Source organism: Lepidochelys kempii, chromosome 20 (genome assembly GCF_965140265.1).
Source record: "Lepidochelys kempii isolate rLepKem1 chromosome 20, rLepKem1.hap2, whole genome shotgun sequence".
NCBI lineage: Eukaryota > Metazoa > Chordata > Testudines > Cheloniidae > Lepidochelys > Lepidochelys kempii.
The window spans coordinates 22,544,273-22,571,113 of NC_133275.1; the positions used below are offsets into that span (position 1 = coordinate 22,544,273).

Here is a 26,841-nt window from a genome sequence, read left to right on the forward strand (position 1 = left end):
CTCCCGGCTCTGCCCCCATATTCCGCTACCAGCCCTTGAATTAGTCAGGCTCTCTGGGCCTCAGTTTCCTCAGAGCAACCCCTCCTTTGGCTCACCTTGTTTAGCTGGGTAGCTCTTCCATGCAGGGGCTGTGTCTCTGGGGGTCTATACTCCGTGTCACGGGTAGCAGAGTTCAGATAACCACGGGAACTAGAGATCCCCACCCCTGCTTGCACTTGCCCCCAAGATCATGCTGAAGCCTATAGGGCACAAAGATTTGACCAGGGTAACGCCCGCCTTGATCATCCATGCTCCTGTCTAAGACTTAGAAGGATGCACAATGAGGGTTCAATTCCTGCCTCTGCCACAGACGCCTTGGGTTGCATTGCTTTAATCTCTCTGTGCCTCAGTTTCCCCCAGTCTGCAAAATAGTGAAGACTAACCCTGAGTTGTCTTGGGGTAGGTTCATTCTGAGGCACTACCAGGATGGGGTGCCACATAAGGGCCAGCCTGGAGCTCCGGGGCCTGCAGGACCCAGGGCCTGTGGGCAAGTGGTCAGCTCCCGCCTCTCCGTCACATGGGCTCAAGGTGAAGGCTGAGCAGTTCCCTGCAGCACGGGGGCAAATCGCTTGGTAACTAGAGCTCTGTAGCAGCATGGCTGGAATCCAGACCATCACCCTCCTAAAGCACAGGCCCTTATTGTTCGAGCTATCAGGGACTCTCCCTCAGCTGTTAGCTCTGTAGGGACTATGACACACAGTGGTCCAGGTCATCACTTCACCACAACAACCAGGCTACAACTCAGGTCTGACAGCACAAACCCCTATGGCTTAGAGAGGGGGAAATCTCTACTGGTTGAACGGGGTCTATGACTCAGAGTGGGCACTCAAAGACTCACCCTTGGCACGCCAAGCTCCCCGAGTCCCAGTGATCCTGCTGCCCAGCCCACCACGGCGGCTCCCCTATGGCACAACCTGTGCCAGAGTGACACCCCCCATCACCCTGGTGAAGGTGGCACATTGGTGCAAAGCAGACCCCGGGGGAGGGTATGACCCCCCCCCCAAGGTCAGACATTCCCCTTACGCACACGTCTCTGGAGACTCAAGGGTCAGGAAGAGGCCGGAGAGGCTGCCAGAACTCTACCAGCAAGTTTAGCATCCCTTCCCAGCAATCCCGTGGGTGACCAGCAGGAGGCACCCCGCTGGATCTATGCAACAGGGCGACCCTCCTCCTCCTCCAGTTTGGTGCCCCCAAACTGGGTTTTCAGGGGGAAATTTGGTTACGGGAACCTTTAAAAGAAAGAAAAGGAAGGGGGAGGGGTGTTTGGGATAAAGACTTTTGAGGAAAAGATTCAGTGAACATGAGAGAATTTTAGGTGAAATTTTTCCACATGGAAGAAAAAAGGGGTTGTTTTTTTTACTGGTGGCAGAATTCTCCTCTACAGGCCAGGCTCCCTTGTCAGACTACATCTCCCTTGATGCACCGTGACCTCCCCTTCTAGTGAGAGATGGCGGCGCCTGATTGCAGTGCCTCCTGGGAGTTGTAGTTCAGTTTCCTCACAGCCCACAGCATTCGCAGCCAGCCTACAGCTCTCCTGATGCGAGAGAGCAACATTTCCAACTAAGAAATCATTCTGTTTTCAGGCTGCTGTTGCTGCAGATGTAGTATTCCCACCTCTGCCATTGGCTGGCTGGATGACTTTGAGCAAGTGACCACCCTGCTGTGTGCCTCAGTTTCCCTATTTTACAGATGGTGTTAACAACACTTTTTTTTTTTTTTTTGTTAAAGCACTTTGAGAGCCACTGATGTAAAGCCATGAAAAGCCCTAGAGAAGCGCAAGGGATTATCATGACTGATTCCAAACCGCCCGGCTTTGGTGGCCTTCCCGGCCCGCAGCAAAAGGGGGTTTTTGGGGTGGAGGGTGCTCCCAGGACGAAGGAGGGTTGGAAAGGTGTTTGGCCAAGTTATTAATTTCTATCGCACTCACACCCTGGAGCCCTAGATACAGGCTAGGAACCTGCTGAGCTGGGTCTGTACAGCACCCAGCACAACAGGAGAGTCTCTGTCCCTGGAAGCTTAAAGTGAAACCGGTACAACTGTGGATACAGCTAAGGGTCAAGGTAATGGAGAGAAAGCCAGTGGCCACCCCCAATATGGCAAATACCCCCCCAGTGGCAGCATTCCAGCCTCAGGGTCTCATTTCCTGAATTCAAGCCAGTTCAAATTACATCACACCCTTTTCCCCCAAGACCAGCTGTGGGTTTCCCCAGTCTCCACTCCACTCCACTCCACTCCACTCCACTCCACTCCACTCCACTCCACTCCACTCCACTCCACTCCACTCCACTCCACTCCACTCCACTCCACTCCACTCCACTCCACTCCACTCCACTCCACTCCACTCCACTCCACTCCACTCCACTCCACTCCACTCCACTCCACTCCACTCCACTCCTTCCTCCCTAGAGCCCTCTCCTGTACTAACCTTCCCCTGCCCCAGCTGGGAGCCTTTTATACTCCTGAGCAGGCAGTCACATGACTCAGTCTCCTGGCCCTGCCCATTTCCAGCTGGGTCTGATGTTCTTAAAGGGGCCACATCTCAGAACTAGCCCGGGGGGTAGCTAGGGCCGTCCCTACCAATTATGGTGCCCTACACAGCCTGAGCACCTGCTCCCCCGCCCCCCGGCAGGTCTGGGCTGCACTCAAGGCCTGCGGGGAGCTGTGGGGGGCCGCTCAGGCCCAGAGTGGCCTGGAGGATTAGCGGGGGGGCCTGGTGCTGGCAGCAGGCAATGGAATGACCTGGCCCCAGCCGTGTCGCTCGGGGGCGGGGGCTTGGGAGAAGGGGTGGGAAATGGGGGTGGGAAGAGACAAGGCAGGGGTGGACAGAGTTGTCCCAGGCCCCGCACCCCCCCACACCCCCGCCCAGGAACGCACAGGGGGGCCAGCTGGGGGATGGGGCTGGCTGCTGGTGCTCCCTCATACGAAGCGTGCAGCTGCTTAGGGCACCATGAAATTTGTGGAAACTTGGTGCCCCAAAATTCGTGGTGCCCTTCACAGCTGCGTATTCTGCATATGCCTAAGGACGGCCCTGGTGGTAGCCGCCCCCACCCCCAGCCCGAAAAGAGAGCACGCCGCCCGGTTAAGGGTAGGCGCTGATCCTCTCCCCTCATCTGTTTTGCTGTTGTGGCGGGCAGCGGGAATCAATCGGGGACGTAGCAAAGACAGGTCCTTTGCTCTCCTCGCTAGCTTTGGGGGCCACTGGGAGTTTTTTAAGGACTCAGCTCTCTCGGCTGTGCTCAGAGCTGGACGTTTAACCCCCCCCGGGAAAGACAGCAAGGGAAGGGTCTGGGGACCTGCGCCCGAAATAGGCCTTCCCAGCGGTGTGGGTCGCTGTGGGCGAACTGGTGGGCTGGCTCAGGGTCTGTGCATGGCATAAAGCGGGGGATTGATTAATAACATGGCGGGGTAATCCCAGCACAAGGCTCTGTCCATCGCGCTGTGGGCTAGTGGTTAGTCCTTGGGGAGCGAGGGTCTAGGTGCTGGTTCAGCCGCTCAACTTGCAGGTCACCCTGCGCAAGCCCCTGTCCCACTCTGTGCCTGCTTCCCCTTCCACTCTCGGTCGGGGTCTGGGCAGCGTCTGGCACAACGGGGGGCCCTGATCTCAGTCGGGGTCTGTGCAGCGCCTGGCACAATGGGGGGGGCCCTGAGCTTGGTTGGGGTCTGGGCAACACCTGGCATGACAGGGGCCCTGATCTTGGTCCACGTCTGTGCAGCACCCCGCATAATGGGGGGGCCCTGCTCTTGGGCAGGGTCTGTGCAGTGCCCAGCCCGGGGTGGTGGGGGCCTGCTCTTTCCCACGGCCTTTAGATGCTATGGCGTTATAAATAATAACCCTCGTCCAGATTTCCTTTCCTGCCCCAGGCTTTCAGTGTGCAACATGCTTCCGCCACCAGCTGTGCAATGAGCGGGCCACATCTGGGCTGCCGCACCACAGCTGCATTTGACAAGCTGATCGACAGCAGGAGCCAAGCCCCGCAAGCACTGCCTGCTTCGGCTGCTGACGGGGCGCCAAGCGCCAGCCAGCTCCAGAAATGAAGTCTCCCTGCCGAGGGCAGCGTCACCACGGGCCAGATCCCCGCTCGGCGTAAAGCAGCGTCGCTCCACTACAGCGATCTGGCCCCGCGCGTCAGCTGACTCCGGGCTGCGGCAAACCTCGCCCCGGCGTTGGCCGAGCGGCCCTGGCCGAGCGATTTGTCCGGAGGTCTCGCTGCGGCGCCGTTGAAGGCTGGGTGCCAGGTACAGAACGGTGCCAATTATGTACCACGCTGGCTTGTAAATATTTCATGCCCCTTCCTTCCCCTTCACGGCGCCCCGTGGCCAACCGAGGGGGAGCTCAGCTCCCAAGAACGCGACTGAATTCGTATTACCGCCGCGGCCAGGTTCATTCCCCAGGAAATTATACCAACAAGCGCTTGGCCCAATGGGTTTCCCCCCCACCCCAGCTAGGAAAGCGGAGAGGTCGATTCACCGTAAATTATTAGCTGACCCTCAAGCTTTGCTTAGTGACGGCACCGTTTGCACGAAGCCGGGGACGTGAGGGGCAGGCTGGTACGTGGGGAAGTTTGTTCTGTTGAGATGAAGCCCCCCCAGCTTGCAGGAGGCTGGACAATGCACAGTCCTCGACCGAGATCAGGGCCCCCATTGTGCCAGGCGCTGCACAGATCCCAAGCGAGATCAGGGCCCCCTTGTGCCAGGCGCTGCACAGACCTTGACTGAGATCAGGGCCCCGTTGTGCCGGGCTCTGCCTCGTTACCTTGTAGAGGACAGTTCCTGCCACAAAACGTTTACAATCGAGCTGATTGAAATGTTTGGGCTGAAATGTTTTTTCAGGAAAAGATGCAGAGTCAGTGACACCAAAACCTTTCTCGAACATGCTGGTTCTCGATGGCTGTTTGCCTAGAAAAAATAAGTCCGAAAATGACACAATGGTCCAAGTTTTTGTTGCATTACTTCCTTCCATTTTATTTTCGTTTAATGTAAAAATAAAACACCCACTTGTAAACTAAGCAAAGCGTTCCACTTGAGCCGGAACAATCCCCCCTGCCCCAAGTTTTCCCTTTGCTGAGAATTTCGAAAAGGTTCCTTGACCTGTACTTGTGAGGGGTTTGATGTTTCAAAATTGTCAGCGAACCAGAAACACCATTATCAGCCCAGCTCTCGTTTCCAGCCAAAATAGACAAGACAAAAGGCAGGGTTATATGCCTTGGTTTGCAGAGGGGGAAACTGAGGCACAGAGCGGCAGGAATTGAATCCAGGTCTCAGGCCAGGCCATTCATCACGAGCCCACCCCTCCTTCCGGTTTTCATATCCTGTTTCAACACTTGCTAAAGGAAAGGTTCGGCTTTGCTTTTTTAAACCGCATCCTATGCTTCCCCCAGCCAGTTGCCATTAACAAGAAGCACAGAAAGCTGGCAGCCATTGGAAGGGTGCCCATCTTTAATTAGCCTTCCCGTAATGACAGATCGCCTCGTTAGTTTAACCCCCACCCCCGTCCCTTAATAAGTGCAAAGAAATCATTAGCCAGGCACATGGCAGACAGCAGCCATTTCCCCTGGCGCCATTAACATCCTCTGAGCGCCCCCGCCAAAAGAAGATTTGGGAGCAGTTGGTTGGGTGAAACTGACAAGCGATCGGAAAGAGGGAATTAAAAGGCATTAGGGCCTGTATTTCCCCTCCCTAAATTCTCCTGTTTTTGAAGGGGGGGGGCGATAAAGACAGCTGGGAAAATTAACACCGGCACTATTTGTGCGGAATGCAACTGCGACGGTCGCCACCGGCCTGAATGATTCAGGACAAACCTTCTCATTTCAAACACAGTTTGTCCAGCTGCAGTGTGTGTCTATCCACATCGTTTGCACAGCATCACATCGTGCCAGGGGCCACAAATTGGGCTAGACCCTCTCTACAAAGCTGCTGAAGACCCCGGTGGTTGTTTTCTAGAATTCTAAGATGTTTTTTAAAATAAAGGTCGGGTGACCAGCTGTCCCGATTTTATAGGGACAGTCCTGATTTGGGGGGCTTTTCAGCACCTATTACCCCCCACCCTCATCCCGATTTTTCACACTTGCTATCTGGTCACCCTAAATAAAGGTTTCAGAGTAGCAGCCGTGTTAGTCTGTATTCGCAAAAAGAACAGGAGTACTTTGTGGCACCTTAGAGACTAACCAATTTATTTGAGCATCAACTTTCATGAGCTACAGCTCACTTCATCGGACCTAAATAAAGGGGGACTTTTGCCAGATTTTTAACCAAAGAAAAAAGGCCATTTATAGAAAAGGCCGTGATTTTATGGTGCTAGGAACAGCTATTAACTCATGATCATTCCTTGCTAGCAGGCGAAAGCACCCACCGATAGACTGAGCAACACATACATATTAGCTAGGCTGGGTTCGCTTTTCATCGGGAAGGGTCGATAAACGTTGATTTCACCAGACACCCCCAAACCGAGGCAAAACTGTTTCCATCGATCATTGACCTGGCCAGCCGGGCAAGTAAGAAACATGCCTCTGGAGAGTTTATTAGCGTTTGAGTGAAGGGTAAAATGCTGACAGTGCGTGTGTTGGTGGCTCTCGACTTTACCTTGTTGAATCCCAAAGTCGAGTGTCATTGGCCGATCCCCTCCCCGGGCCTGATCCCCCGCATATTTCCCCACAACTGTGAAAATTTAAATACATAACAAACAATGCTTTGTAACCCATTTTGTGCAACGGTGAACATGTAAATTGGTTCCAAAAAATCAAAAATATGCTTAAAATAAACATCGCTCATATCCATCGAAATGATGGAAAAATCAAAATCGAATTCTGCCAAAACTAAACTTGGGGTTCCTTCAGGTCCCGCAGAGGAGCTGCCTGGCACTCAAACGCTTGTCTCCGTCACCAACAGAGCTTGGGCCAATACAAGTTATTACCGCCCAACTTGTCTCTCATATCCTGAGACAGACAGGCCTACACCACCACATAAATATATCATCTAGCCACTTGAGGGGGCCCAAGACTCGCACGCGTACAAATCAGTCATCAGACCGTTCTGTTGTGATTTTCAAAGGCATTATTATTCTTTATTAGGCATATTATGGTAGCGCTCAGAAGCCTGGTCATGGCCTAGTATGCCAGGCCCTGTACAAACACAGAACAAAAAGACCATCCCTGCCCCCGTCATACCTAAATCCCACTTTGGTCAGGTTTAAATTTATTTAGGCTTATTTTTGGGGGTGGATCCCTCCTTCCCAATGTTCACATGCTACATCAGTTATAAACTCCCCCCCCCCCTTACAGAGATCTGACCGCAGGGATTTTAAATACCAATGCGAGCGTATTTATCTTTGGCTCAAGTCAGGGGTAACTGGATGAAATTTCACAGCCTCTGATCCACAGCGGGTCAGGCAGGATGAATGAATGATCCCTTCTGGCCTTGAACTCTGTGCATCTCTCTCTCTTAAATAATTCTCGAAAAGGGGAAGGAGGGAGAAAGGCATCGATGGGATCTGGCCAAGAAGAAAAGGGCACAAGGTTAAACAAGGCATCTACCGCTAGGCTACAGCTTAGCTGGGAGTGTGGATATTTACACGTGACCGATCAATGGTTTGGCTTTTGCTAAAGGCACTTTTGTTTTCAAAGTAAGAAACTGGCCTCTCCTCCGTTTTTAAAGAGTGCACATCCCCTGGAAATGTGAGCGACTCGACACTTTCCTTTAACACACACACACACCCCACGGCCAAAACACTCTGCACGGCTGGGGTGCGAAGCGTATAAGCATTGCATTGTGAGTGGAGGGACGGCGCACCGTAGGATGACCAAATGTCCCGATTTTATAGGGACAGTCCTGATATTTGGGGCTTTGTCTTATATAGGTGTCTATTACCCCCCCATCCCGATTTTTCACCCTTGCTGCCTGGTCACCCCAGCGCACCGGTCCCTGCAGCCGAGCCCTGAGCGCTTGCTGCACAGAAAGCTGTGAGATCGGACTCCAGGAGAGCCGAGTTGTTGAACCAAAGTTTGCTCCAGCGAGAAGCTAATCGATAGCCGTGGAGGGGTTGAAATGATCCATGCAGCGTGGGACGGAAGTGGACTGTTGTACCTTTTCCAGCCAAGACGCGCCATGTCCCAGCGCAGCCGGGACATCAAGGAGTGCTCATGTCACCCTGGAATGCAGTATGGGGCAGCTGACACACTGAGTCCAGATTCCAGAGGCTGATTCTCAGTTAAGGCCCCTTTAAGGTTGAATAAAGTAGGCGGAGACAGCCTCACCTGAGAATCCTGCCTCCCCCCCCCAACACACACACACACACTCTGTGCAGGGGCAGGGCCTACTCCAGCCAATGGGAAGCTGGCATCAGGGCACTGAACCGAGTGTGTGTGTGGGGGGGGGGGTGGCTGGAACACACTGCATTGTGGGTACTCCATGCTTCAGCAAGGGCTCTTGGGAAACAGAGCATGAAATAGAGCAGCCCAGTGGCTGCTCTAGCTGACACAGGGACTAGGCATGACCCCAGAAGTAGGGAAGTAACCAAGAGTCATGCCCTGGTCCAGGTCCAAGCATAGCCATCCCCGGTGGGGAATCCAATGATTTTCCTCCCTCGGGGGGTTATCCGAGGCTCATCTATCAGCTAAAGCTTTCTGGAAGGTGCCCCATTGGGTGCCTGCGTGGCACCTCCCAAAAATAACAACACTGAAGTCTTTGGGGCTGATGGGGATAATTAATGCAAGCTGGGAGCAGAGGGCATCATAAGGGGAGTCAGATGTCCTCAAATCCCAGGGAACTGCAAGGGGATCTGGGCCCCAGGCACCCCGAAATCCCAACCTGAAGCCAATTCAGACAGCCCGGGCGCTCCCCACCCCAGCGTGGCATTGCTCCTCAATGCTGCCCTGCGAGGCTCGGTTCTAGGGCAGCTCTGCCTCAGCTTCCCCGCAGCGCACCAGCCCCTCCCAGGGTAGGACGCCGAATCAAAGAGCGACGGATCCCGAGGCCTCAAGCCTGGGGCAAGCTCTCGTGCTCTCTGCATGAGATTAGGGTCTCAGTCACTGCCAAGCCAGGCTCCAGCCTGGAACCAACACCCCAAGATGGGGGGAAGTCTCTGTATCCTTTGGCCCTTGCAGCCAAACTGGTCCAATTCCCCAGTGCCCTGCACCGCAACCCCACTGCAACCCCTCCCCCCATGCACCACTCATGCAAACCAGCTTGGATTGATTTTAACCCCTCACAGCCTTGTGTAAATAAACCACTGTACAAGGCTCAGTGCAACGGGAAATCAGGCCTAGGACCTTTGGTTTTACAAGACTCCTAGGCCTGCAGGTGTTGGTTCAAACTGATCCGATACATTGAAGGTATTCTACATTTTTCCCAGTCCGTGGTCTTGTCTCTCCCCTGGCCCCTTTCTACATTAAGGCCCAGATCCCCAACTGGTGAAACCCAGTGTTGTTGCATTGACACAAGAAGGGCCAGATCCCCAGCTGGTGTAAACCAGTATCGCTCCATTTGCGTGAGAAGGGCCAGACACCCATTTACACCAGCTGAGGGTCAGTGTGAGCTGAGCCTCTCGGGGTTTACCCCTCTCCCCCCACACAAATGGCCAATGATTTTTGGTGCCTCCAGGGTTGGGGTGCTCAACCGGAGGCTGCTTAAAGGGACCCAATTTTCAGGAAGTGCCAGGCACCCCCCACCTTTAAGGCAGCTCCCTCAAGGCAAGTCCCCCAACCGCAGACCGCAAAAGCAGGAGATGCTTTGAGGAAAGAAAACAAAGAGAGGGCCCGACTCTCCAGTGCCTTGTGTTGTCATTTTCACTGCAACCCCCGCACAGGAGCATTTGACACTAGTGCAAACAAATGCACCAGGTAGGGGAGTGCACTAGGGACCCCATGCCATTTACAGAGTGTGTGACTCTATGGGAAGCCGTCATTTGGGGTTGAGTTGCTTTGGAAATGCTGCAGTGGTGCCTCATGGGAGTTGTAGTTCATTGGCCTCGAGCTCCCATTCTCCAATATGAGCCAGGTTCCTTAGTTGGACTACGTCTCCCATGCTGCACCAGGGCCAGAGTGTGGTGCATCATGGGAGATGTAGTCTGACCAAGAAGTCCAGTCTACAGAAAAGAGCAGGAGCACGAGGCACCCGGACTACAACACCCAGGAGGCATTTCAGAATCAAAGTTGCTCCGACTTTTGGTCAAAGATGTTCAGGACACAAATTTTCCCTGGGAAAAACCTGAAATTTTCAGTGGAAAATTGAGATGAAAATGGATCTCCCCCCTCTCCCACCACCTGTTTTCCAGCATGAGGATTAATGTCCCTCACACCAACGTGCAGCAAACCCTGTGCAGGAAACCACCCCACATCTTCCTCCCCCTCCCCCCGGGCACCCCTCTCCATCCCCTTACAAACACAGAGCGGTTGTCACAGATCTACATGGGGGTTCGATGCCCCAGCCTTTTGCAAAGCTGCACCTAGAGCTTGGTTAATATCATACATGCTCCGAAGACAGCGAGGATCTGCTGAGGCATCGAACCCCCATTGGATCCGTAGCACCCACGTCAGTGCCATCAAAGTCAAAGGAAGTCAGGCCAATTTGCATCAGCTGTGGGGGGCCTGAGCCTGCCCCACCACCTCTGAGGTCTGGTGGATGGGCTCATGTTCCTCATCCCTCAGCTGGCCATGATTGCCGGGACGGACGAACCGTGGATTGGGGATAAGGAAAGGGAGGGCGACTCCACTGCATTGTTGTCATAGGCAAATAGAAAAACATTGGGGCAGCAGCCCAAGAGATGTGCCTCTCCCCATAACGTCCCATCCTATTTATCTATGACATCAATGTGACCGCTGCGGCGGTGGGGGGGGTCTGTTATCTAGCAAGAGCAGCTGCTGGACTGCGGGGGCGGAGTCTCGGTCAGGGCCCCGTTCTTGCTGTTGCTGACGAGGGTGGGGTTGGTGTCCAGGCTCTCGTTCATCTTCTCGCAGATAATGTCCACCAGGCGCTCAAAGACCTGCTTGACGTTGATGTTGTCCTTGGCGCTGGCTTCGAAGAATTCAAACCCTGGGAGGGAAGGAGGGAAGGAGAAAGAACAGAAGGAGGAGAAAAATCATGTGTTGGTGACTGAAAGTACACACAACACAGAGTCAACCTGTGGAACTCCTTGCCAGAGGATGTTGTGAAGGCCATGACTATAACGGGTCCAAGACTAGATAAGTTCATGGAGGATAGATCCATTAATGACTATTAGCCAGGATGGGCAGGAACGGTTCCCAGCTTCTGGCAAACAGAGGCTAGGGACATGGGCAACAGGGGATGAACCACTTGATGATTCCCTGTTCTGTTTATTCCCTCTGGAGCACCTGGCACTGGCCACTGTCAGAACACAGGACACTGGGCTAGATGGACCTTATTTAGGTGCCTATCGAACGCTGATTTTAATGGGAATTTGGTTTTGCCAAATTGTTGCAGTTGGAGGGAGGAAGAAAACCCAAACCAAACAACCCCCCCAAAAACAAAAGAAAAAATTTTGGGGGGAGAAAAAATTCAAAAAGGTTTTAGTTTTTCATCTCAAAATGTCCTTCAATCATATTCTTTAAAATGAAACAAAAGAGGTTAAAAATGCTCCAATTCAAACCTTCTGCCTCAAGTCGAAGCTAAGTCGGTTTCAGCTTGCTGAACATTTTGAAAACCGTTGACCCGCCCCCCAACGAAAGTTAATTCCGGTGTCTTTAGAATTGTCGACAAACCGGAAAATCCGTTCCAGGATCTCCAGCCGACGCCCTGCTCACTGCGGGGCACCTACCTAGCTCATCAGCCAGCCGCTTGCCATCCTCCGTGGCCACCACTCGGTCGTCCTCCAGGTCACACTTGTTCCCCACCAGGATCACCTGGGCATTATCCCAAGAGTAGGTCTTGATTTGAGTCGCCCTATGGAGCGGGGGTGGGAATTGAATTCGGGCCTTGCTTACAAGCCACACCCACCCCGCTGTCAATCACCTGCACCCCACCCCACGAGGACTCCTTCCTCCCTTATAAAAGATAACGATTACAAATCCAATGTGTTTTTTATTGCTGTGGACCCGCACTACCCCTGTCTTAAAGGAACATGAGCCCCACACCATGAATTTGAACTACATATAGGCTCTTCCATGGGAGGGATTGAACACATCCTTCCCCCACTCCTCCCTACCCTCCCAACTCACATTGTTTACTATCCTTTTGAAGTCAGGACTCCTGGGTTCTATCCCCAGCCCTGGGAGGGCTTTGGGGTCTAGTGGTTCGAGCTGGGGGGCTGAGAGTGAGGACTCCGAGGTTCTGCCTATCCCCAGGTTTAGGAGGGGAGAGGGATTAGTGGTTAGAGAGGAGGGGGTGGAAAAGATGACTACTTTGGCTGTCTCTGCTACTTTGCGTCTCAGTTTCCCCTTCTGTGAAACAGGAATCATACCACTACTAAATATCGACCCCCGTCTGTAAAGCACTCTGAGATCTTTGGAGGGAAAGTGCATCCATCAGTGCTCCGTGGTGTTAAATTCAGTCCCAGGAAAAAATGGCACCCAGTGGGCTTTGTGCGAGTGAAAGCAGCCATCCGAGGGCTCCCCTCCCAGAACAGAACCCACGACCCTCGACTCCCAACCTCCCCAGCTGTAACCACTAGACCCCCCCCCTCCGGGGTTTCCCCATTGTTCAGTGCAGTGACCTGCCTCTTCCCTCCCCGAAACCGCCCTGCCCCCCATAAAAGATTTTAAAAATCCAATGAGCCTTTACAGATGGCCCCCTCCACATCGTGCCACGTCTTTAAGGAACGTGAACGCTGCAACCTCATCAGGAGTTTCCAATGGAGGCAGGGCCCTCCCCGGGGAGGGGGGGATTGAGGGGGGCCATATCCCCTCCCCCACTCACACACAGTTTGCTTTCTGCAGACGTAGGCAGCTTGGCTGCATCAGTTACACTCAGGCAACTCCACCCTCTTTGAGCTATCAACTCAGGCTCTCGGCAGACTCAGGCAGACGTCAGTTTTGCTCGGCTCAAGCTTTTCTTCACCACCAGCACCAGTCAGAGAGCTAATTTTCCCCCACGGAGAACTTGACCTCAATCTCTCTGACCCCCAGGGAGCCAGGGGCCCTAAACAGGGGCCCTCTAGTGCCTGTATTTTCAGTCAGCCCTGGACACGACTGGCTCTCATGGTACAACGCAAGGGAACATGGGGTCTCTTACCAGTCCTGCACGGCGTTGAAGGAATCCTGGTTGGCGATGTCGTACATCAACAGGAAGCCCATGGCTCCTCGGTAATAAGCCGTCGTGATTGTCCGGTATCTCTCCTGCCCTGCAGTGTCCTTTAAACAATCCCGACCCCACAACACACACAAATAAGAGCTACTGCTTTGCAAGATCCCCAGCTGCACAGGGGAAGATTTCAATTCGGAGCTAGCGCTGTGGGAGGCTTGGGGTTAATGCTCCCCCTCACTTCCTGCCACAGACTCCCTCCCTCCCATGCCTCAGTTTCCCCATCTGTAAAACAAGGGATAACCCTTTCTTTGGGCTGCACGCTCCCTGGGGCAGGGCCCATCTCTCCCCAGGTGTCCGCAGGGCTGCTCCAGTTAGGGGCTGTGAATCAGGTGAAGCGGTGCATTGTGGGAGGGTGAGAAATGTCAGCTAGTCCCTATCTGCTTGGCCTTGTACGGCTCTTATTGATTCTCCAGAGCGCGGAGACCAGAAATGGGCCTGTTACTGTGGAGACCAGAGAGCGCACAGAGGGCCGTGACAGAAGGATCTTTTCATTAAAAGGCCTGGAAGCGTCAGACTGGTACCAGGAACTGGGGCCAGTTTCCATGACAGCTCAGACGCACGTAAGATGCATTGTTTGCGTGTAATTAGAAAAAAAATCGATTAATAAAAAGGGGCCCAATGGAAATTTGAATGGGCTGCTGATAACAATGAAACACTGGCGAGCCGGACGGTCCCATATCTGCCGTATGGAGAGCGAGCAAAGAGCGGGGGCTTGCCTGGGTGGGGTGGTCAAGGAGGGGACGCATGGAGGGGTGAGGGAAAGCAGACGGCACACGGAAGAGACAGGGTGGGATTCTAGCCCGCCCGCTGCATAAGGCTGGATGGGGATGAAAGGGAGTGGATTGAGGCCCGATCTCTCTGAAGAGTGCTTTGCCAGCGTAGCTACCCCCAGCCACAAAGGACTCCTTGCGGGGACCCGGCTTATCCCAGTAAAGCTGGGTGCTCCACCAGGATCGCTCATTCCAGCCCACCTGACCGAAATCAACGAGCCCAGCAAAAGCAACGCTCGGCTGGTATAACCGCGTCTCCACGAGGGTTTCTGCTGGGTCGGCCAGACATCACCCGTCTACCAGGCATTGACTAGCAGAGCTCTGCCGGCGGACATCTGGAATGGAGAGCTGGCCTTCGAACCGATGGGAGGACAGAGCAGGTTTTAGCCTATGGAACTCATTGCTAGGTGATGGGATAAACACTAGGTTTTAAACTAATCTCAGTTAAATTAATCGAATTTAGAGGATCAGCTCCCTGGGGCAGGGACCGTCTTTTTGTTCTGTGTTCATGCAGCACCCAGCGCCATGGGGTTCTGGGCCACGGCTGGGGCTACTAGGTGCTACCGTAAGTACTCCTTTTCTTTTTGCGAATACAGACTAACACGGCTGTTACTCTGACACCTAATAATGTACAGCACCCAGTGCAATGGGGTTCTGGGCCACATGACTGGGGCTCCTAGGTTCTACCGTAATACACCTGACAAATAATGTACAGCACCTACTGTAATTGGGTTCCGGTCCATGGCTGGGGCTCCTTGGTGGTACTGTAATACACCTAATAATGTACAGTTTCAGAGTAGCAGCCGGGTTAGTCTGTATCCGCAAAAAGAACAGGAGGACTTGTGGCATCTTAGAGACGAACAAATTTATTGGAGCATAAGCTTTCCTGGGCTATAGCCCACTTCACTGGATGCATCGAATGGAACATATAGTAAGAAGATAGATACATACACATACAGAGAAGGTGGAAATATGCAGACTAGATACCTTTAACTTGGGTTTGAATACAGACTGGGAGTGGCTGGGTCATTCCACATATTGAATCTATCTCCCCACGTTAAGTATCCTCACACCTTCTTGCCAACTATCTGAATGGACCGTCTTGATGATCACTACACAAGTTTTTTTCTCCTGCTGATAACAGCTCATCTTAATTAATTAGCCTCTGACAGTTTGTAGGGCAATTTCCACCTTCTCTGTACGTATCTGTCTTCTTACTATATGTTCCTTTCTATGCATCCAATGAAGTGGGCTGTAGCCCAGGAAAGCTTATGCTCTAATAAATTTGTTAGTCTCTAAGATACCACAAGTCCTCCTGTTCTTTTTGCTAATAATGGACAGGGCCCAGTGCAATGGAGTCCTGGGCCATCACTGGGGCTGCTAGGTGCTATCATAATACACATATTTATTAAGCTCTCTTTTTTTTGGAGGGTCAGGCAGAGGTTGTAGAGAGTCGGAGACACTTCCACTGATCCTTTTGGGAGGTGGCAGGAAGGCATCTGTCCATCCTCGTTTGAATTAACCCCTCTCCTTTCAGCCATGTCCCCTTACAGCGAAGCACAGGTGTAAATACTTATTTATGAGGCGTACCCATCCAGCCCAGGAGCCCATGCGCCGGGCACTGTACATCCACTGAACAAACAGATGGACCCTTCCCCAAAGAGCTTCAGATCTAATTAAGCAGGGGAGTGACTCCAGCAAAGCCAAGCCAAAGAGTTTAAGCACCGGCTCCTACACGTGCCCCTGATCTAAATCACCCATCCCTCCTAGTGGTCAGGTCAGCGCCCAGAGAGGGCTTCCATTTGCTAACACTGCTCCTCCGGGTCTCTCCCACCCCCACAGTGGGGCAAGAGGTTGCAGTGGAAAAAACACACTGGGCCAAATTCCCAGCTGACTGGAGTCTGTGGAGTTATGGCCTGCAAAGATTCAAGCCACAGCGTCTGCAGAGACAGCTCAGCCTGAGAAATCACCGGAGCAGGACTCCATCTGGCCAGGCAGCCTTTCTCCAAAAGTGGTATCTTGTGGCAGTGAGTTCCACAGGCTAACTGCATTGACAGAGGGTAAATGAGGAGGCAGACATAGTTCAGGGGTGGCATTAGGAGGCCGGTGAAGTTCCCACCATGGAAAAATCAGTGGGAATGAGTTCCACAGACTAAAAAAAAAGGGGGACAGATTGGGTCTCTCAGTCCCCAGGCTGGTGGGGGAGACCCCAGAGGATTTGGGGGCGGGAGGGAAATAATCTGTTTTGGGTGGAGAGTTTGCATGATGGTGCCCAGTGGCATTTACCAGAGTCAAGGTAACGCCAGCTGCTGCCCGAGCCAAAGCACACGCAGGCTGGTGCCATTACCATGGTGACTGCCAGAGGCCTTCGGGAGCAAAGAGACTCCGACCCCCCTCCCTCCCCGCGAAAGCCAGTGACAGCTGCAGCTGCCGCGTGGGGAGGGATGTTTACCCGCAGCACCGGGGGATCCGGCTGCACTTAGTGACTTCGCCACAGCTGCCGGCCATGGAAAGAACAGGGAAAGAACGAGCTGATCCGGTCCCGCCAGCTGGGACTGAGCGGCCCCTGGGGCCTCGACATGAGGTGGGCCCGATCCCCACTCGGCCACAGAGCCAGTGGAGTCAACGGGCCAGATCTCCAGCAGGTGTAAAGTGACCTAGTTCCACGGACCCCAACAAAGCGAGGCTGAGTCACACCAGCTGGGGGCCGGGGCCTGTGTCACGTGGCATCCAAGAAATAAAAAGTCTTAAAAAGTGTCGTTCTCCACAGAATGAGTCACGGGGCCTTTCCCCTCCAGGGGGCGCCAGCTCTGATCTGGCCCCAGGGCAGGGGACTGGCTGCCTCAGGGGGGCTGGGAATGGGGCATAGGGTCTTTCCCCTCCAGGGGGCACCGGCTCTGATCTGGCCCCGGGGGATGGGGGGGACTGGCTGGCTCAGGGGTGTGTGGAATGGGGCACAGGGCCTTTCCCCTCCAGGGGGCGCCAGCTGTGATCCAGCCCCAGGGCGGGGGAATGGCTGGCTCAGGGTGGGGAGGTGGGGTCTTCTCTTTGTAGGGCCGCAGTTTGCTGCACGGAACGGCTTCCCCCAACAGAAGAGAGAATGAAGTTCTAAAAAGGAAGCGTTGCAGTACTCCAGTGATTACGGCAACACCCCCCCCCCCCACCCGGGTAGGAAGTGTGCCTATTTCACGCCCATTTGCTACACACAAATGCTGGGAGCTACCAAGTTCTTATTCACTCCCTGTGGGGGGAGCTGGCCCAATACCCCACCACGCAGGGCAGAGCCTCTCCAACTGCCAGGCCTCCAAGCCGTCGCCCCCTGGGCAGTGGGGGCTCAGGGCTGGAGTCTGGCATGGGGGGGCTGTACAGAACAGGGTGCTGGGGGGAAGGAGTACGCCCCGCATGGGGCCAGAAGTCCCAGGATTCTGGTACTGAAGGGTCAGCACCGGGCGAGGATTGAAAGGAAAAGGGCTGTCAACCCTCATGCTTCAGGACACAGGCCAATCCCTGGCTCGGGGTCAGGAGGAATTCATCTGAGGTATAGTATTGCCCAGCTAGGGGCAGCCGGGTGGGTTGGACGCCTCTGTCTCTCCCCAGTGTCTGGCGCCGACGGTGGAATATACAGGATGCTGGATCTCTTCTGGCCTGAGGCCCCTGATCGATAAGCACGGGGCCGCGGCTTATCCTCCTTACCTACCATCAGTACTACGGTAACATTGGGAGTCCCAGGCGTGGCCCAGGACGCCATGTGCTAGGTGCTGTACTAAACACAGCACAAAGAGACAGTCCCGCCCCCAAGAGACAAACTGGCCCGCTGGGCTCCCCCGGGCCTCCCTCACTCCCCTCCAGGGTCCCCACTTCCCTCCCCTCCCTGGCGCTCACCCAGATCTGCAGCTTGACCCTCTTCTCGTTCCTATAGACCGTCTTCACCTTGAAGTCGATGCCCACGGTGCTGACAAAGGCCGAGGTGAAGGAGTCGTCGGCGTAGCGGAACAGGAAGGACGTCTTCCCCACGCTGCTGTTCCCGATGATCAGCAGCTTGAACATGTAGTCAAAGTTCTGGTCGGCGGCATCTTTCTGGGCCTGCCGGGTGTCGTTGGCGGACGCCATCTGGGGGGCAGAGAGGGGGCATCAGCAGGGCAGGGGGGTTCTACTCCCAGCTCCAGGTGGGGGGTCTAGTGGTTAGAGCAGGGGCAGGCAGGGAGCCAGGACTCCTGGGTTCTCTCCTGGCTCTGGGAGGGGAGTGGGGTCTAGTGGTTAGAGCTGGGGAGCTGGGAGCCAGGACTTCTGGGTCTCATTCCCAGCTCGGAAGGGGAGTGGGGTCTACTGGTTAGAGTTGGGGGGGCTGGGAGCCAGGACTCCTGGGTCTCATTCCCAGCTTCGCCAAGGACTTTACTCTGTGCCTTTGAACAAGCCATTCTGCCTTGCTTTCCAGCCTCCTACAGAAAACCCCAGCCAGCCACAAGGCTAAGAAAAGCCCTGCGATCATTCCTCTCCCAGGCCGGCTAGGACACGCAGCATTTGTGAGGTTTCCAAAAGAGAGGATGTGACCCTGATTACGGGTGTTTGAGGGGAGAAAAAAAAAAAAGGGATCCCAGTTCCTCCTCCTTTGGAGAACCCTTTCTGGGAGCAGCCAATAAGTGGCGATCAGCAGAGATCCCAGCCCAGAAGAGTCATTTACCACCAATAACATACAGATCGTCACTGGATCTTTGGAGGAGTAGATTGTCAAGCCCTTGGGGGCAGGGCCAGTCTCTCTGTTCTGGATTTGTACAGCACCGAGCACAATGGGCCTGTGACCGGGGCTCCTAGGCGCTACCATAATACACTTAATAAATAATGACTCCCAGGTTCTTCTCCCAGCTCAGACCTGCTGAGTGACCTCGGGCAAGTCACTTCCCTGCTCTGTGCCTCAGTTTTCCTTCACACCCGCTGTCTCATATGTCGGGTGCTCTCGCGATGCAAATAAGAGCCCCAGCCATGGCCCAGGACACCCACTGTGCCAGGTGCTGTACGTTATTTATTAGGTATATTACAGTAGCACCCAAGAACCCCAACCATGGTCCAGGACCCCATTGTGCCAGGCGCTGTACATTGTTTATTATGTGTATTACAGTAGTACCCAAGAGTCCCAGCGTCTCCGGTCCTGCACAAAGACATAACAGGCTAATTAATTTGCTCAGGGATTGTATTCATGCAGCAACCAGCACAACTGGATCCTGACCTTCTTGGCGGCTTCTAAGCCCTACCTTGAATGCAGCTCTCCCAAGCTAGCGCCCTAACCACTGAGCCATCCTGCCTCCCCATTGCAGTGCCCTTGTCCGAGCTCTGGCACAGCCCAGGCCGGAGAATTTCACTCAGCTGCTCAGGGATTTGCTCAGGTGCCCGTTTCCTGGTGCTCCCTGCGTGGCCCTTCCCCTCCGGCAGAGACAATCCTTCTATGCTGGGCAGGATTGACCTGCCCCTCAGGCTGGGATGTGTCACACCTGACCAGGGCGGGGTGGGCGTAGGAGGCTGTCTAAGCTCAAACACAGCTGTTTGCTAACTGGGAAGTGACAGGAACTGTGGCTTTTGCTTCTCACCCCTACTTCAAACCAAACCAAAATCAAAACCTGTTTACCTAGAGGGAGAAGGGAAGACATTCACTCCCGGAGGCAGGGCAGGGAGGCTCCGAGAGAAGAATGGCGGGCGTGGGGTGAAGGTCCTAGGCTTCAGGAGATCTGGGTTCGAATCCTGCTTCTGCCACTGGGTGAGACCAGGGGCGAGTTGCTGGCATTTTTCAGAGCAAGCACAAGTGCCAAGGTGGGGGCTGAGTGGGGCCCGTTGAATACTATCCACACAAGCTGTTTTCTGAGGGGAAACTGGAGTTTTTCGACTGAATGAAATTTGTCCGGAAAAGCATCTGCTTTCTGCAGAAAAACTGGATTTTTCCACCACAAACCAGAATGCCCGGAGCCCAGGAGACTTCTGTTGGCAAGCGCCATCGCAGTGCCTCAGGGGAGCTGTAGTGCGGCGACTCCTGCCCTGGTTCTATTCCAGGGCCCGGGTCATCACTTGGACTACGTCGCCCATGATGCACCAGGGTCGGCCACTCCCATGATGCCGCACTCCGCTCACTAATAAGGTTATGTGGCTGCTTCTTGGGAGTTGTAATCCTCCGACAACCAGGCAATGGAGTTAAGCTCACGGCTTCCACAGCACGTGTGTGTACACCCCCCGGCATGTGCTGGGGGGGCCTGATCTCAGAGGCGGCCTGCACAGCCCCCGGTGCATGCTGGGGGCCCGATCCTGGTGGGGGTCCGTGCAGCGCCCACTCTCAGTTAGGGTCTCTGGGTGCTACCGTAATGTCCGTCCCTGCTTCGGATCCAGCGCTCTAGTGGTGGCCTCACGCGACACACAGATGGAACCGAAATGCCCCATGCCTCCCACAGCTCGCAGACAGGGTTAAACGCTGCCAGGCGGGAGCCAGCAAGACTGGCTTTGTAACCGCTCTCGCCAGGGCTCAGTGAGTCACGCTCCCCGCCCCCGTGCCAGCAGGCTAGAACAGCTGCCTCTTCGCCAGGGCCTCCAACCCAACCAGCCCGACCAGTTCGGATCCCTGTGGCTCCGGGCCAGTCAAGCCAAGTAACCAGCTTGTCCTGACAGCCACTGGGCTCTGCCCTCCGAGAGCTGCCGCATGGTGCCAGGGAGAGGACACTAGGGTGAGGCCCAGGGCAGCTGGGCTCTATTCCCAGCTCTGCCAGGGACCTGGGGTGAGACACGTCCCCTTTTTGTGCCTCAGTTTCTCCTCTTGTCCTTTCTTTGTTCAGACAGTGAACTCTTTGGGACAAGGACTGTCTGGCTAAGTGTCTATGCACCGCCCAGCATGGGGGGGGGTCCCCCTCAATCTCCGTCGGGCTGCTGATTTTGCTCAGGGTCTATATAGTGCCCAGGACAATAAGGGCCCTGATCTCAGTCAGGATTCTATGTGCTACCTTCATACACCTAACAGTCGTGATGCCAGCGTTAAAACCGAGTTGCATGTTGCCCTTGAAGCTGGGATCCGACTCTCTTCATTTCATCTGACAAAAATCCAGAGTATCCTCCCCACACGTACAGCCCCCACTCTCCGGGGACAGAGCGAACTGCCTGAGAATTCGCAAGGAAATTCGTTAACTAATTTAGGAGCTAGAATTAATCTAAAACTGGGTCCTCGGCGATCTTAACCCCTGGGTAACGCAGACCCCCTCGAATGTCCCATCCTGGGAGCTTGCGCCCAGGCTGTACCTGAAGCAATTAGGTTGCAATTAAGCAAAGTTGTTAATCGTTGCATGTAAGAACGCTCATTATAACAGGCTCAGCAGGGCCGTTATGACATCAGAGGTAGCTTAACCAATCCCCGCCCATCTTCCACCGCTAATTTGCATGCCACAGTGTCATGGGTTGGAGGGAGATTGGCGGCAAGAGTTCTTATTGGTAGACTGCTTGTCCAATCACTGCTGTTTTAAGACCCTGGCTTCACGCTAGGGCATCATGGCATGGTTGTCTCCATCCTGCTGTGCATGAAGGCAATGCTGCCGGGGGAAACTGAGGCAGGGGGAGCCCTGGGACTCATCACCGAGCTCGTTCCATCTGAAGCGATGAACTCTCCCGGAGTAGCGCTCTCCTCAGGGTTCTTGGGTCAGGGGTGGGAGCTGGCCTGCAAGGGGGAATGGAAGGCAGGAGGGAGTGGAGGGGTATCGGATGGATGGGCAGGGCAGATGGGCACTGGCATGGAGCAGCCCACAGAGGGGTATGCGCTGGATGGGCACGGGCACGCAGCAGTGCAAGGGAGGGATGGCCCTGCCGGGAGCTGGCACACGGCCATCCCGTGCCAAGGCATGAGCACGGCCAGGGCAGACGCAAGCCAGGAATCTTGTGCCAACGACCAGAGCAAACCGAAGGAGAATGACTAACTGCGGCTGGATCCGACTGCAGAGGCCCTGGTGCAGGGCCCTGACTCACAGCCTGGGCTCTCTGCCCTGCCAGGTGGAGACTCTGGGGCAAGAGCTAACAGGAAAGGGATTGCGGGGGGGACAGGACACAGTCATCCCCAGGAGGGCTGCAGAGTCCCTCTCTCCACCAGGGAGTGTATCCCGCTCCGGTCTCGCATCAGGCTGTGAAGCCTCTAGGCCAGACCCCCAGCTGGTGTAGATCAGCGTTGCGCCACTGGGCCCGTTTACACCAGCCGGGATCTGGCCCTTTATAAATGTTGATTTTGCAAGGCGAAGGGCTTGTTTATTTACAGCTGTAATAGGGGCCGCTCCCTGCAATTTACAACCAGAGGGAGCCCAGGCAGAGCGAAGACAAGCTGCTGGGGCCAGCTGCCCCGCTGGCATAACCTGGCGTCAGCTGGTGTACTCCAGAGGAAGGGGCCAATGCCCCTCTAAGGCCCTGCATGGCCGATCCTTGCCCGAGGTCCCACCCTTGGTACATGAGCGAGTCACCCACCGTGTCCCGGCTGCGCTGGCCGGCCTCGGTCCAAGGCACCATTGTGCCGCCCCTTATGCATGGCGCAGGTGCTCTGCAAGGCCACCCCATGATCCTGCTTCACGCTCACCTCGCACTATTAGGTGTATTACGGTAACAGCTAGACGCACCCTGCCCACCCCCAGAGATTGAGGGCCCCGCGGGTAAGGACTCAGGGAGAGGCAGTCCCTGGGAGGGGGCAGGGCAGGGCAGAGCTGGGAGTGGACCGATGCAACTCAGCACTGGGTGAGGAATCCCTGCATGAACAGCCCCAACACACCACCCCAGAGGTGGCTGCATCTCTGCACCAGGGGAGGGACCCCTCTGCCACGGCAGAAGTGGTGGAGGGGCATAGCAGATGTTTATACAGGGATCCCTCACACGGCAGCGAGATGCAGCCCCTTCTGGGGTAAGCCACAGGGGCTGCTCCTACAGGAATCCTTCACCCCGAGCCCCTGCCCAAAGGGGTGATTCTAGGAGGGGCTTTTCCCTCCCCCTCTGCACAGCCTAGAGGGGCCAGAGCATGACTGAGAATAGGAGACAGCAGCTTGATGGAGTTAAAGTGGCAGGGCCCGGGATGCTGGGGGCAACAGAACATGGCAGGGCAGTGCCGTGGTGGGCCCAGCAGCTGGGAAATGAAACCCAGGCCAGCCAAGCTGAAAACCCAAAAAAAACAAGCACCCAAACCCGGCCCCCAAACCTGGAGAGATCTGTTATTCTTGGCAAGAACCTGCAGGCTACTGCTCCCCTGCAAATGCTGCTGTGTCATCTCTTCCACACAAATCCCCTGGGGGCAGCGAGCATGGAGACACAACCCAGACAGGAAGGGGCTGGGGGCTACCGCAGCTCGAATTAGCCACCTGCCTGGGTGTCATTACAGGTGGTCATAAGAGGGTGTGATTGGAAGGCACCCTGTACAGCCGAGAGCTGAGCCATGCCCTGCTGATGATAGACAGGGATCTCACCTGGTGCTGAAATGCAGCCACTTCTGGGGTGAGGTGTGGCAGCTGTTTATACAGGAATCCCTCACCTAGAGCCACAGTGCAGCAGCCGTGGGGTAGGGCACCGTGGCTGTTTACACAGGGATGCCTCACCCCGCGCTGCGATGCAGCTGCCTCCAGGGTGGGGCGTGGCGGCCGTTTCACGATGCACAGCGACACCACACAAGAAACGAGGATATCGTATCCGATCGAAGCACTGTGTGCACATGGGGGGGGCCATTTTAAGCGGGCACCAGAAGCTGGAGTTCACGGGGGAGGGGGGGAAGACCGCAGCTCCTAGCTGCTGAGAGGTGAGCCTGACCGGAGGGGAAGGCTGGAGGGACACGAGGCAGAGTCTTCAGGGCAGGACACGTTTTAACTCTGGGAGGGTCTGTCCAGGCTCTGATGGATTCTCATCCCCCATCCCTTCAACTTCCTCCCCCATAGATTTTCAGGTGGCTTCAGGGGCCCCCCACTCTGGGAAGGAGGCACTTGCTAGGCACCCGACATTTGCGCATCAGCTCAGACCAATACACCGACCAATGCCCGCTGCATCCGGGGGCTGATTATCCCCCATCAGCTCAGATCGCATCTCGGCGGAGACACACCATAGGCTAGAGCCGGCCCTGGGCCACAAAACCTACAAGAGCTTAGGGGAGTCCTCAGGCGTTTGGCCTCCGACTCAGACCCTCTTTAGCATCTCTTAAGCTGCTGCCTGCGAGGAAATACGCGGCCCGTTTTCTAGCCAGACACACAGCACCAGCGAGAGAAGGCCTCAGACTTACACACCTTGCAGCATCTCAGGATCTCAGCTCCCTGCATAGCTACGCACGATGCTACCCGGAGCGTAGGCATGATTTGCGCCCGGGAAGCAGCGGCTAACTGCCCCTGTGACTACCGGCCCCTGGTGTCTCTCTGGGGCTGCTGGCTCGTTCCCCAGGATCTCGGCTTTCACTGATAGGAACAAGCCCCTCACCAGCTGCGCTGAGTGGGGGAACCTCAGAAAGGGGAATCCCTCGCAAGGGCGAGTCCGGGAGGATCGCTCGCAGGGATGCGAAGGGTGCCGCTGGCTCGGAGGCCCGCATGATGGCTGGTTGAAGGCCGCCATCAGTAACGTCCCTCCTGTGAGAACGGGGGCTGGGAGGTGCACGGAGGCAGGACGGCCCAGTAGTTAGTGCACTAGCCTGTCTTGGGAAAGCCGAGGTCATTTCCCTGCTTGGTCACAGAGGGTCAGGAGTGACCTTGGGCAAGTCACTGCTCCGTGCCTCAGTTTCCCCCAACTGGAACGTGAGGACAATAGCACTGCCGTGCCTCACAGAGGGGGCTGGGAGGATACATACACTAAAGATTGGGAGGCACCCAGATACCACAGTGATGGGGGCCTGCACAAGCCACAGTTCATGTTGGTGCCGCACGGGAGCGGAGTTTGGGAGAGGCCACCCCTTAATTCTTTCCCTACAAATCAAAGAACCGAGCCCATGGGCCACGCTGCTCTGATCCCCTTCCGCCCCGCTCCCCGCGAGGGATCCTGGCCCCAGAGACCCAGCGGGCAACAGGATCGAACCCGGAACCACAGCACCATCCACTGCTGGGCGGCGGCTCAGGTAGGCAGAACTTAGTTTGTGGGCGGGGCATGGATGGGGCCCTCCCCCCAGTCTGACGCTGGTGAAAATGGGAATCCAGCTGCAGGTGCGGACAGCACCCAGGGGTGAGTGCGGCATGATCGGTGCCCTGTCACCATGAGGGGCGGGCAGCTACCCCACAGGGAGAAATCCCCGGCTAGGGGAGGCCTCAATTCTGCAAGAGATTGGAGCTGCCCTACCAGGCTGATGCCCTGGCCATTATCAACATCCTCTCCCCGCCCCTTCCCTTCTCCAAATGGCTCCTGTTTTGTGACATGGAATCCCCGCCCCCTCCCCTACGAGTGAATGGTGCACGTGGACCGTGCGATCCCTGGGGCAGGCACCAATGCAGTGCAAGCTCTGCCTGACCGGGGCTGTAAGCTTCCTTTGCCAGTATTCTGGGCCCTGCCCTGGTGTCAGTGAGAGCAGCCTCAGGGCTGCTCTAATTGCTGCTCCGCCCCTGGGAAGCAGACAATAGCATAGGGTGTGTTGGCCATGCCCCCCATCGGCCCCCTACACCGGGAGCAGGACCGATGCAGGATCCTTAGGGGTCAGAGAGACCGCTCCTGCAATGGGGGTGGGGTGAGGGGGAATCTTGAGGGGACCCTTAAAGGAATCAGAGTGTAGAACCAGACCCCCTCGCTGTCCACTTGCCCCCACACAGGCCTTGGGTGAACGAGAACCCAGCCAGGCCCACAGATCCAGGCTGGTCACCCTGAGAGCCTCAGACCCGATGTGAAGTGCCCTGGAGACACACAGCCGCCCTGAGGTGTACCCAGGAACCGAGGGTGCCCCTGGCTCGGGAAACCTCCTGAATCAGGTGTTAGGAGAGCAGCCGTTCCCTTCTGGTCCCCCCACAGCTGATCCCTGGCTGGAAACCAGGCGACTGCTTCCTGCCAGCCCCCGAGCTGTCACCCGGGCTATTTTATTGCTAGCTTCCTGCAGTCTTACCGGACAAAACGGACTTGGGAAAGTCCCTGCGATTGAACCAGGCATCTTCCGAATCAGAATTCGGTTCAGTGCCCGCCGCAGCACCCGCTAAGGGCCAGGAGTTTCCCAAGGGGCTCCGCTGTGGGTGGAATGGCCCCCAGGAACAGACGCGTGATCCCAATTTACGCCGACTGAGAATCTAGCCCGTTATCATTTCTCTGACGGTAGCACCTGGAAGTCTCAACGGAGACCCGGGCAGCCCCCGCCGCGCCGCTGCCCAGACCCCAACCGGGACCCGAGCCCCCGTCGCTCCCCGGACCTTACTCAGGCCCCATGGTGCTGAGCAGGGGGTTGCTGGTCCCTGACCAGGCTCCCGGCCACTCCCACAATAAGGAAAAGCTTCTATCGCCCGTTCAATGAGACCAGCCTGGGGGGGGGCATTCAGCAGCCCCCGCCCGTCTAATCACCCCCCTGCGAACGCCCAGAGCCCCGGGGAAGCCCCCCCCCCCCACGCCGCTCCAAACCCGGCTCTTGCCAAGTTACCTTGGAAGGGGCGCGCGAATCTCCCACTCGCGGGCCGCTGTGGGGCTGGTTCCCCCTCTGCCCCCCTTCTCTGCTGCAGCCGGATCTGCGGCGCTGAGGCCGGAGGGAGGAAGGTGCGTCTCGCCCCAGACCTCAGCAATCGACTTCCCGCATCTGAGCGGCCAATCTCCTTGGGCTGATGTGGCTGCACCGGGGCAAGCCTGGCGCAGGTCCCCCCCC

At 55.8% G+C, this 26,841-nt stretch overlaps 1 protein-coding gene across 1 annotated transcript; it reads right to left on the bottom strand.

The window, feature by feature from the left end:
- Window positions 1-10,399: 10,399 nt before the first annotated feature.
- On the bottom strand, window positions 10,400-26,841 carry RAB3D (RAB3D, member RAS oncogene family). Its single transcript, XM_073318488.1, has 5 exons — window positions 26,623-26,841; window positions 17,943-18,170; window positions 13,219-13,337; window positions 11,807-11,931; window positions 10,400-11,064 (listed from the first exon to the last, which is right to left on the bottom strand). The coding sequence occupies exons 2-5, from the start codon at window positions 18,168-18,170 to the stop codon at window positions 10,877-10,879; spliced, it is 660 nt and encodes a 219-aa protein (XP_073174589.1). The 5' UTR covers window positions 26,623-26,841; the 3' UTR covers window positions 10,400-10,876.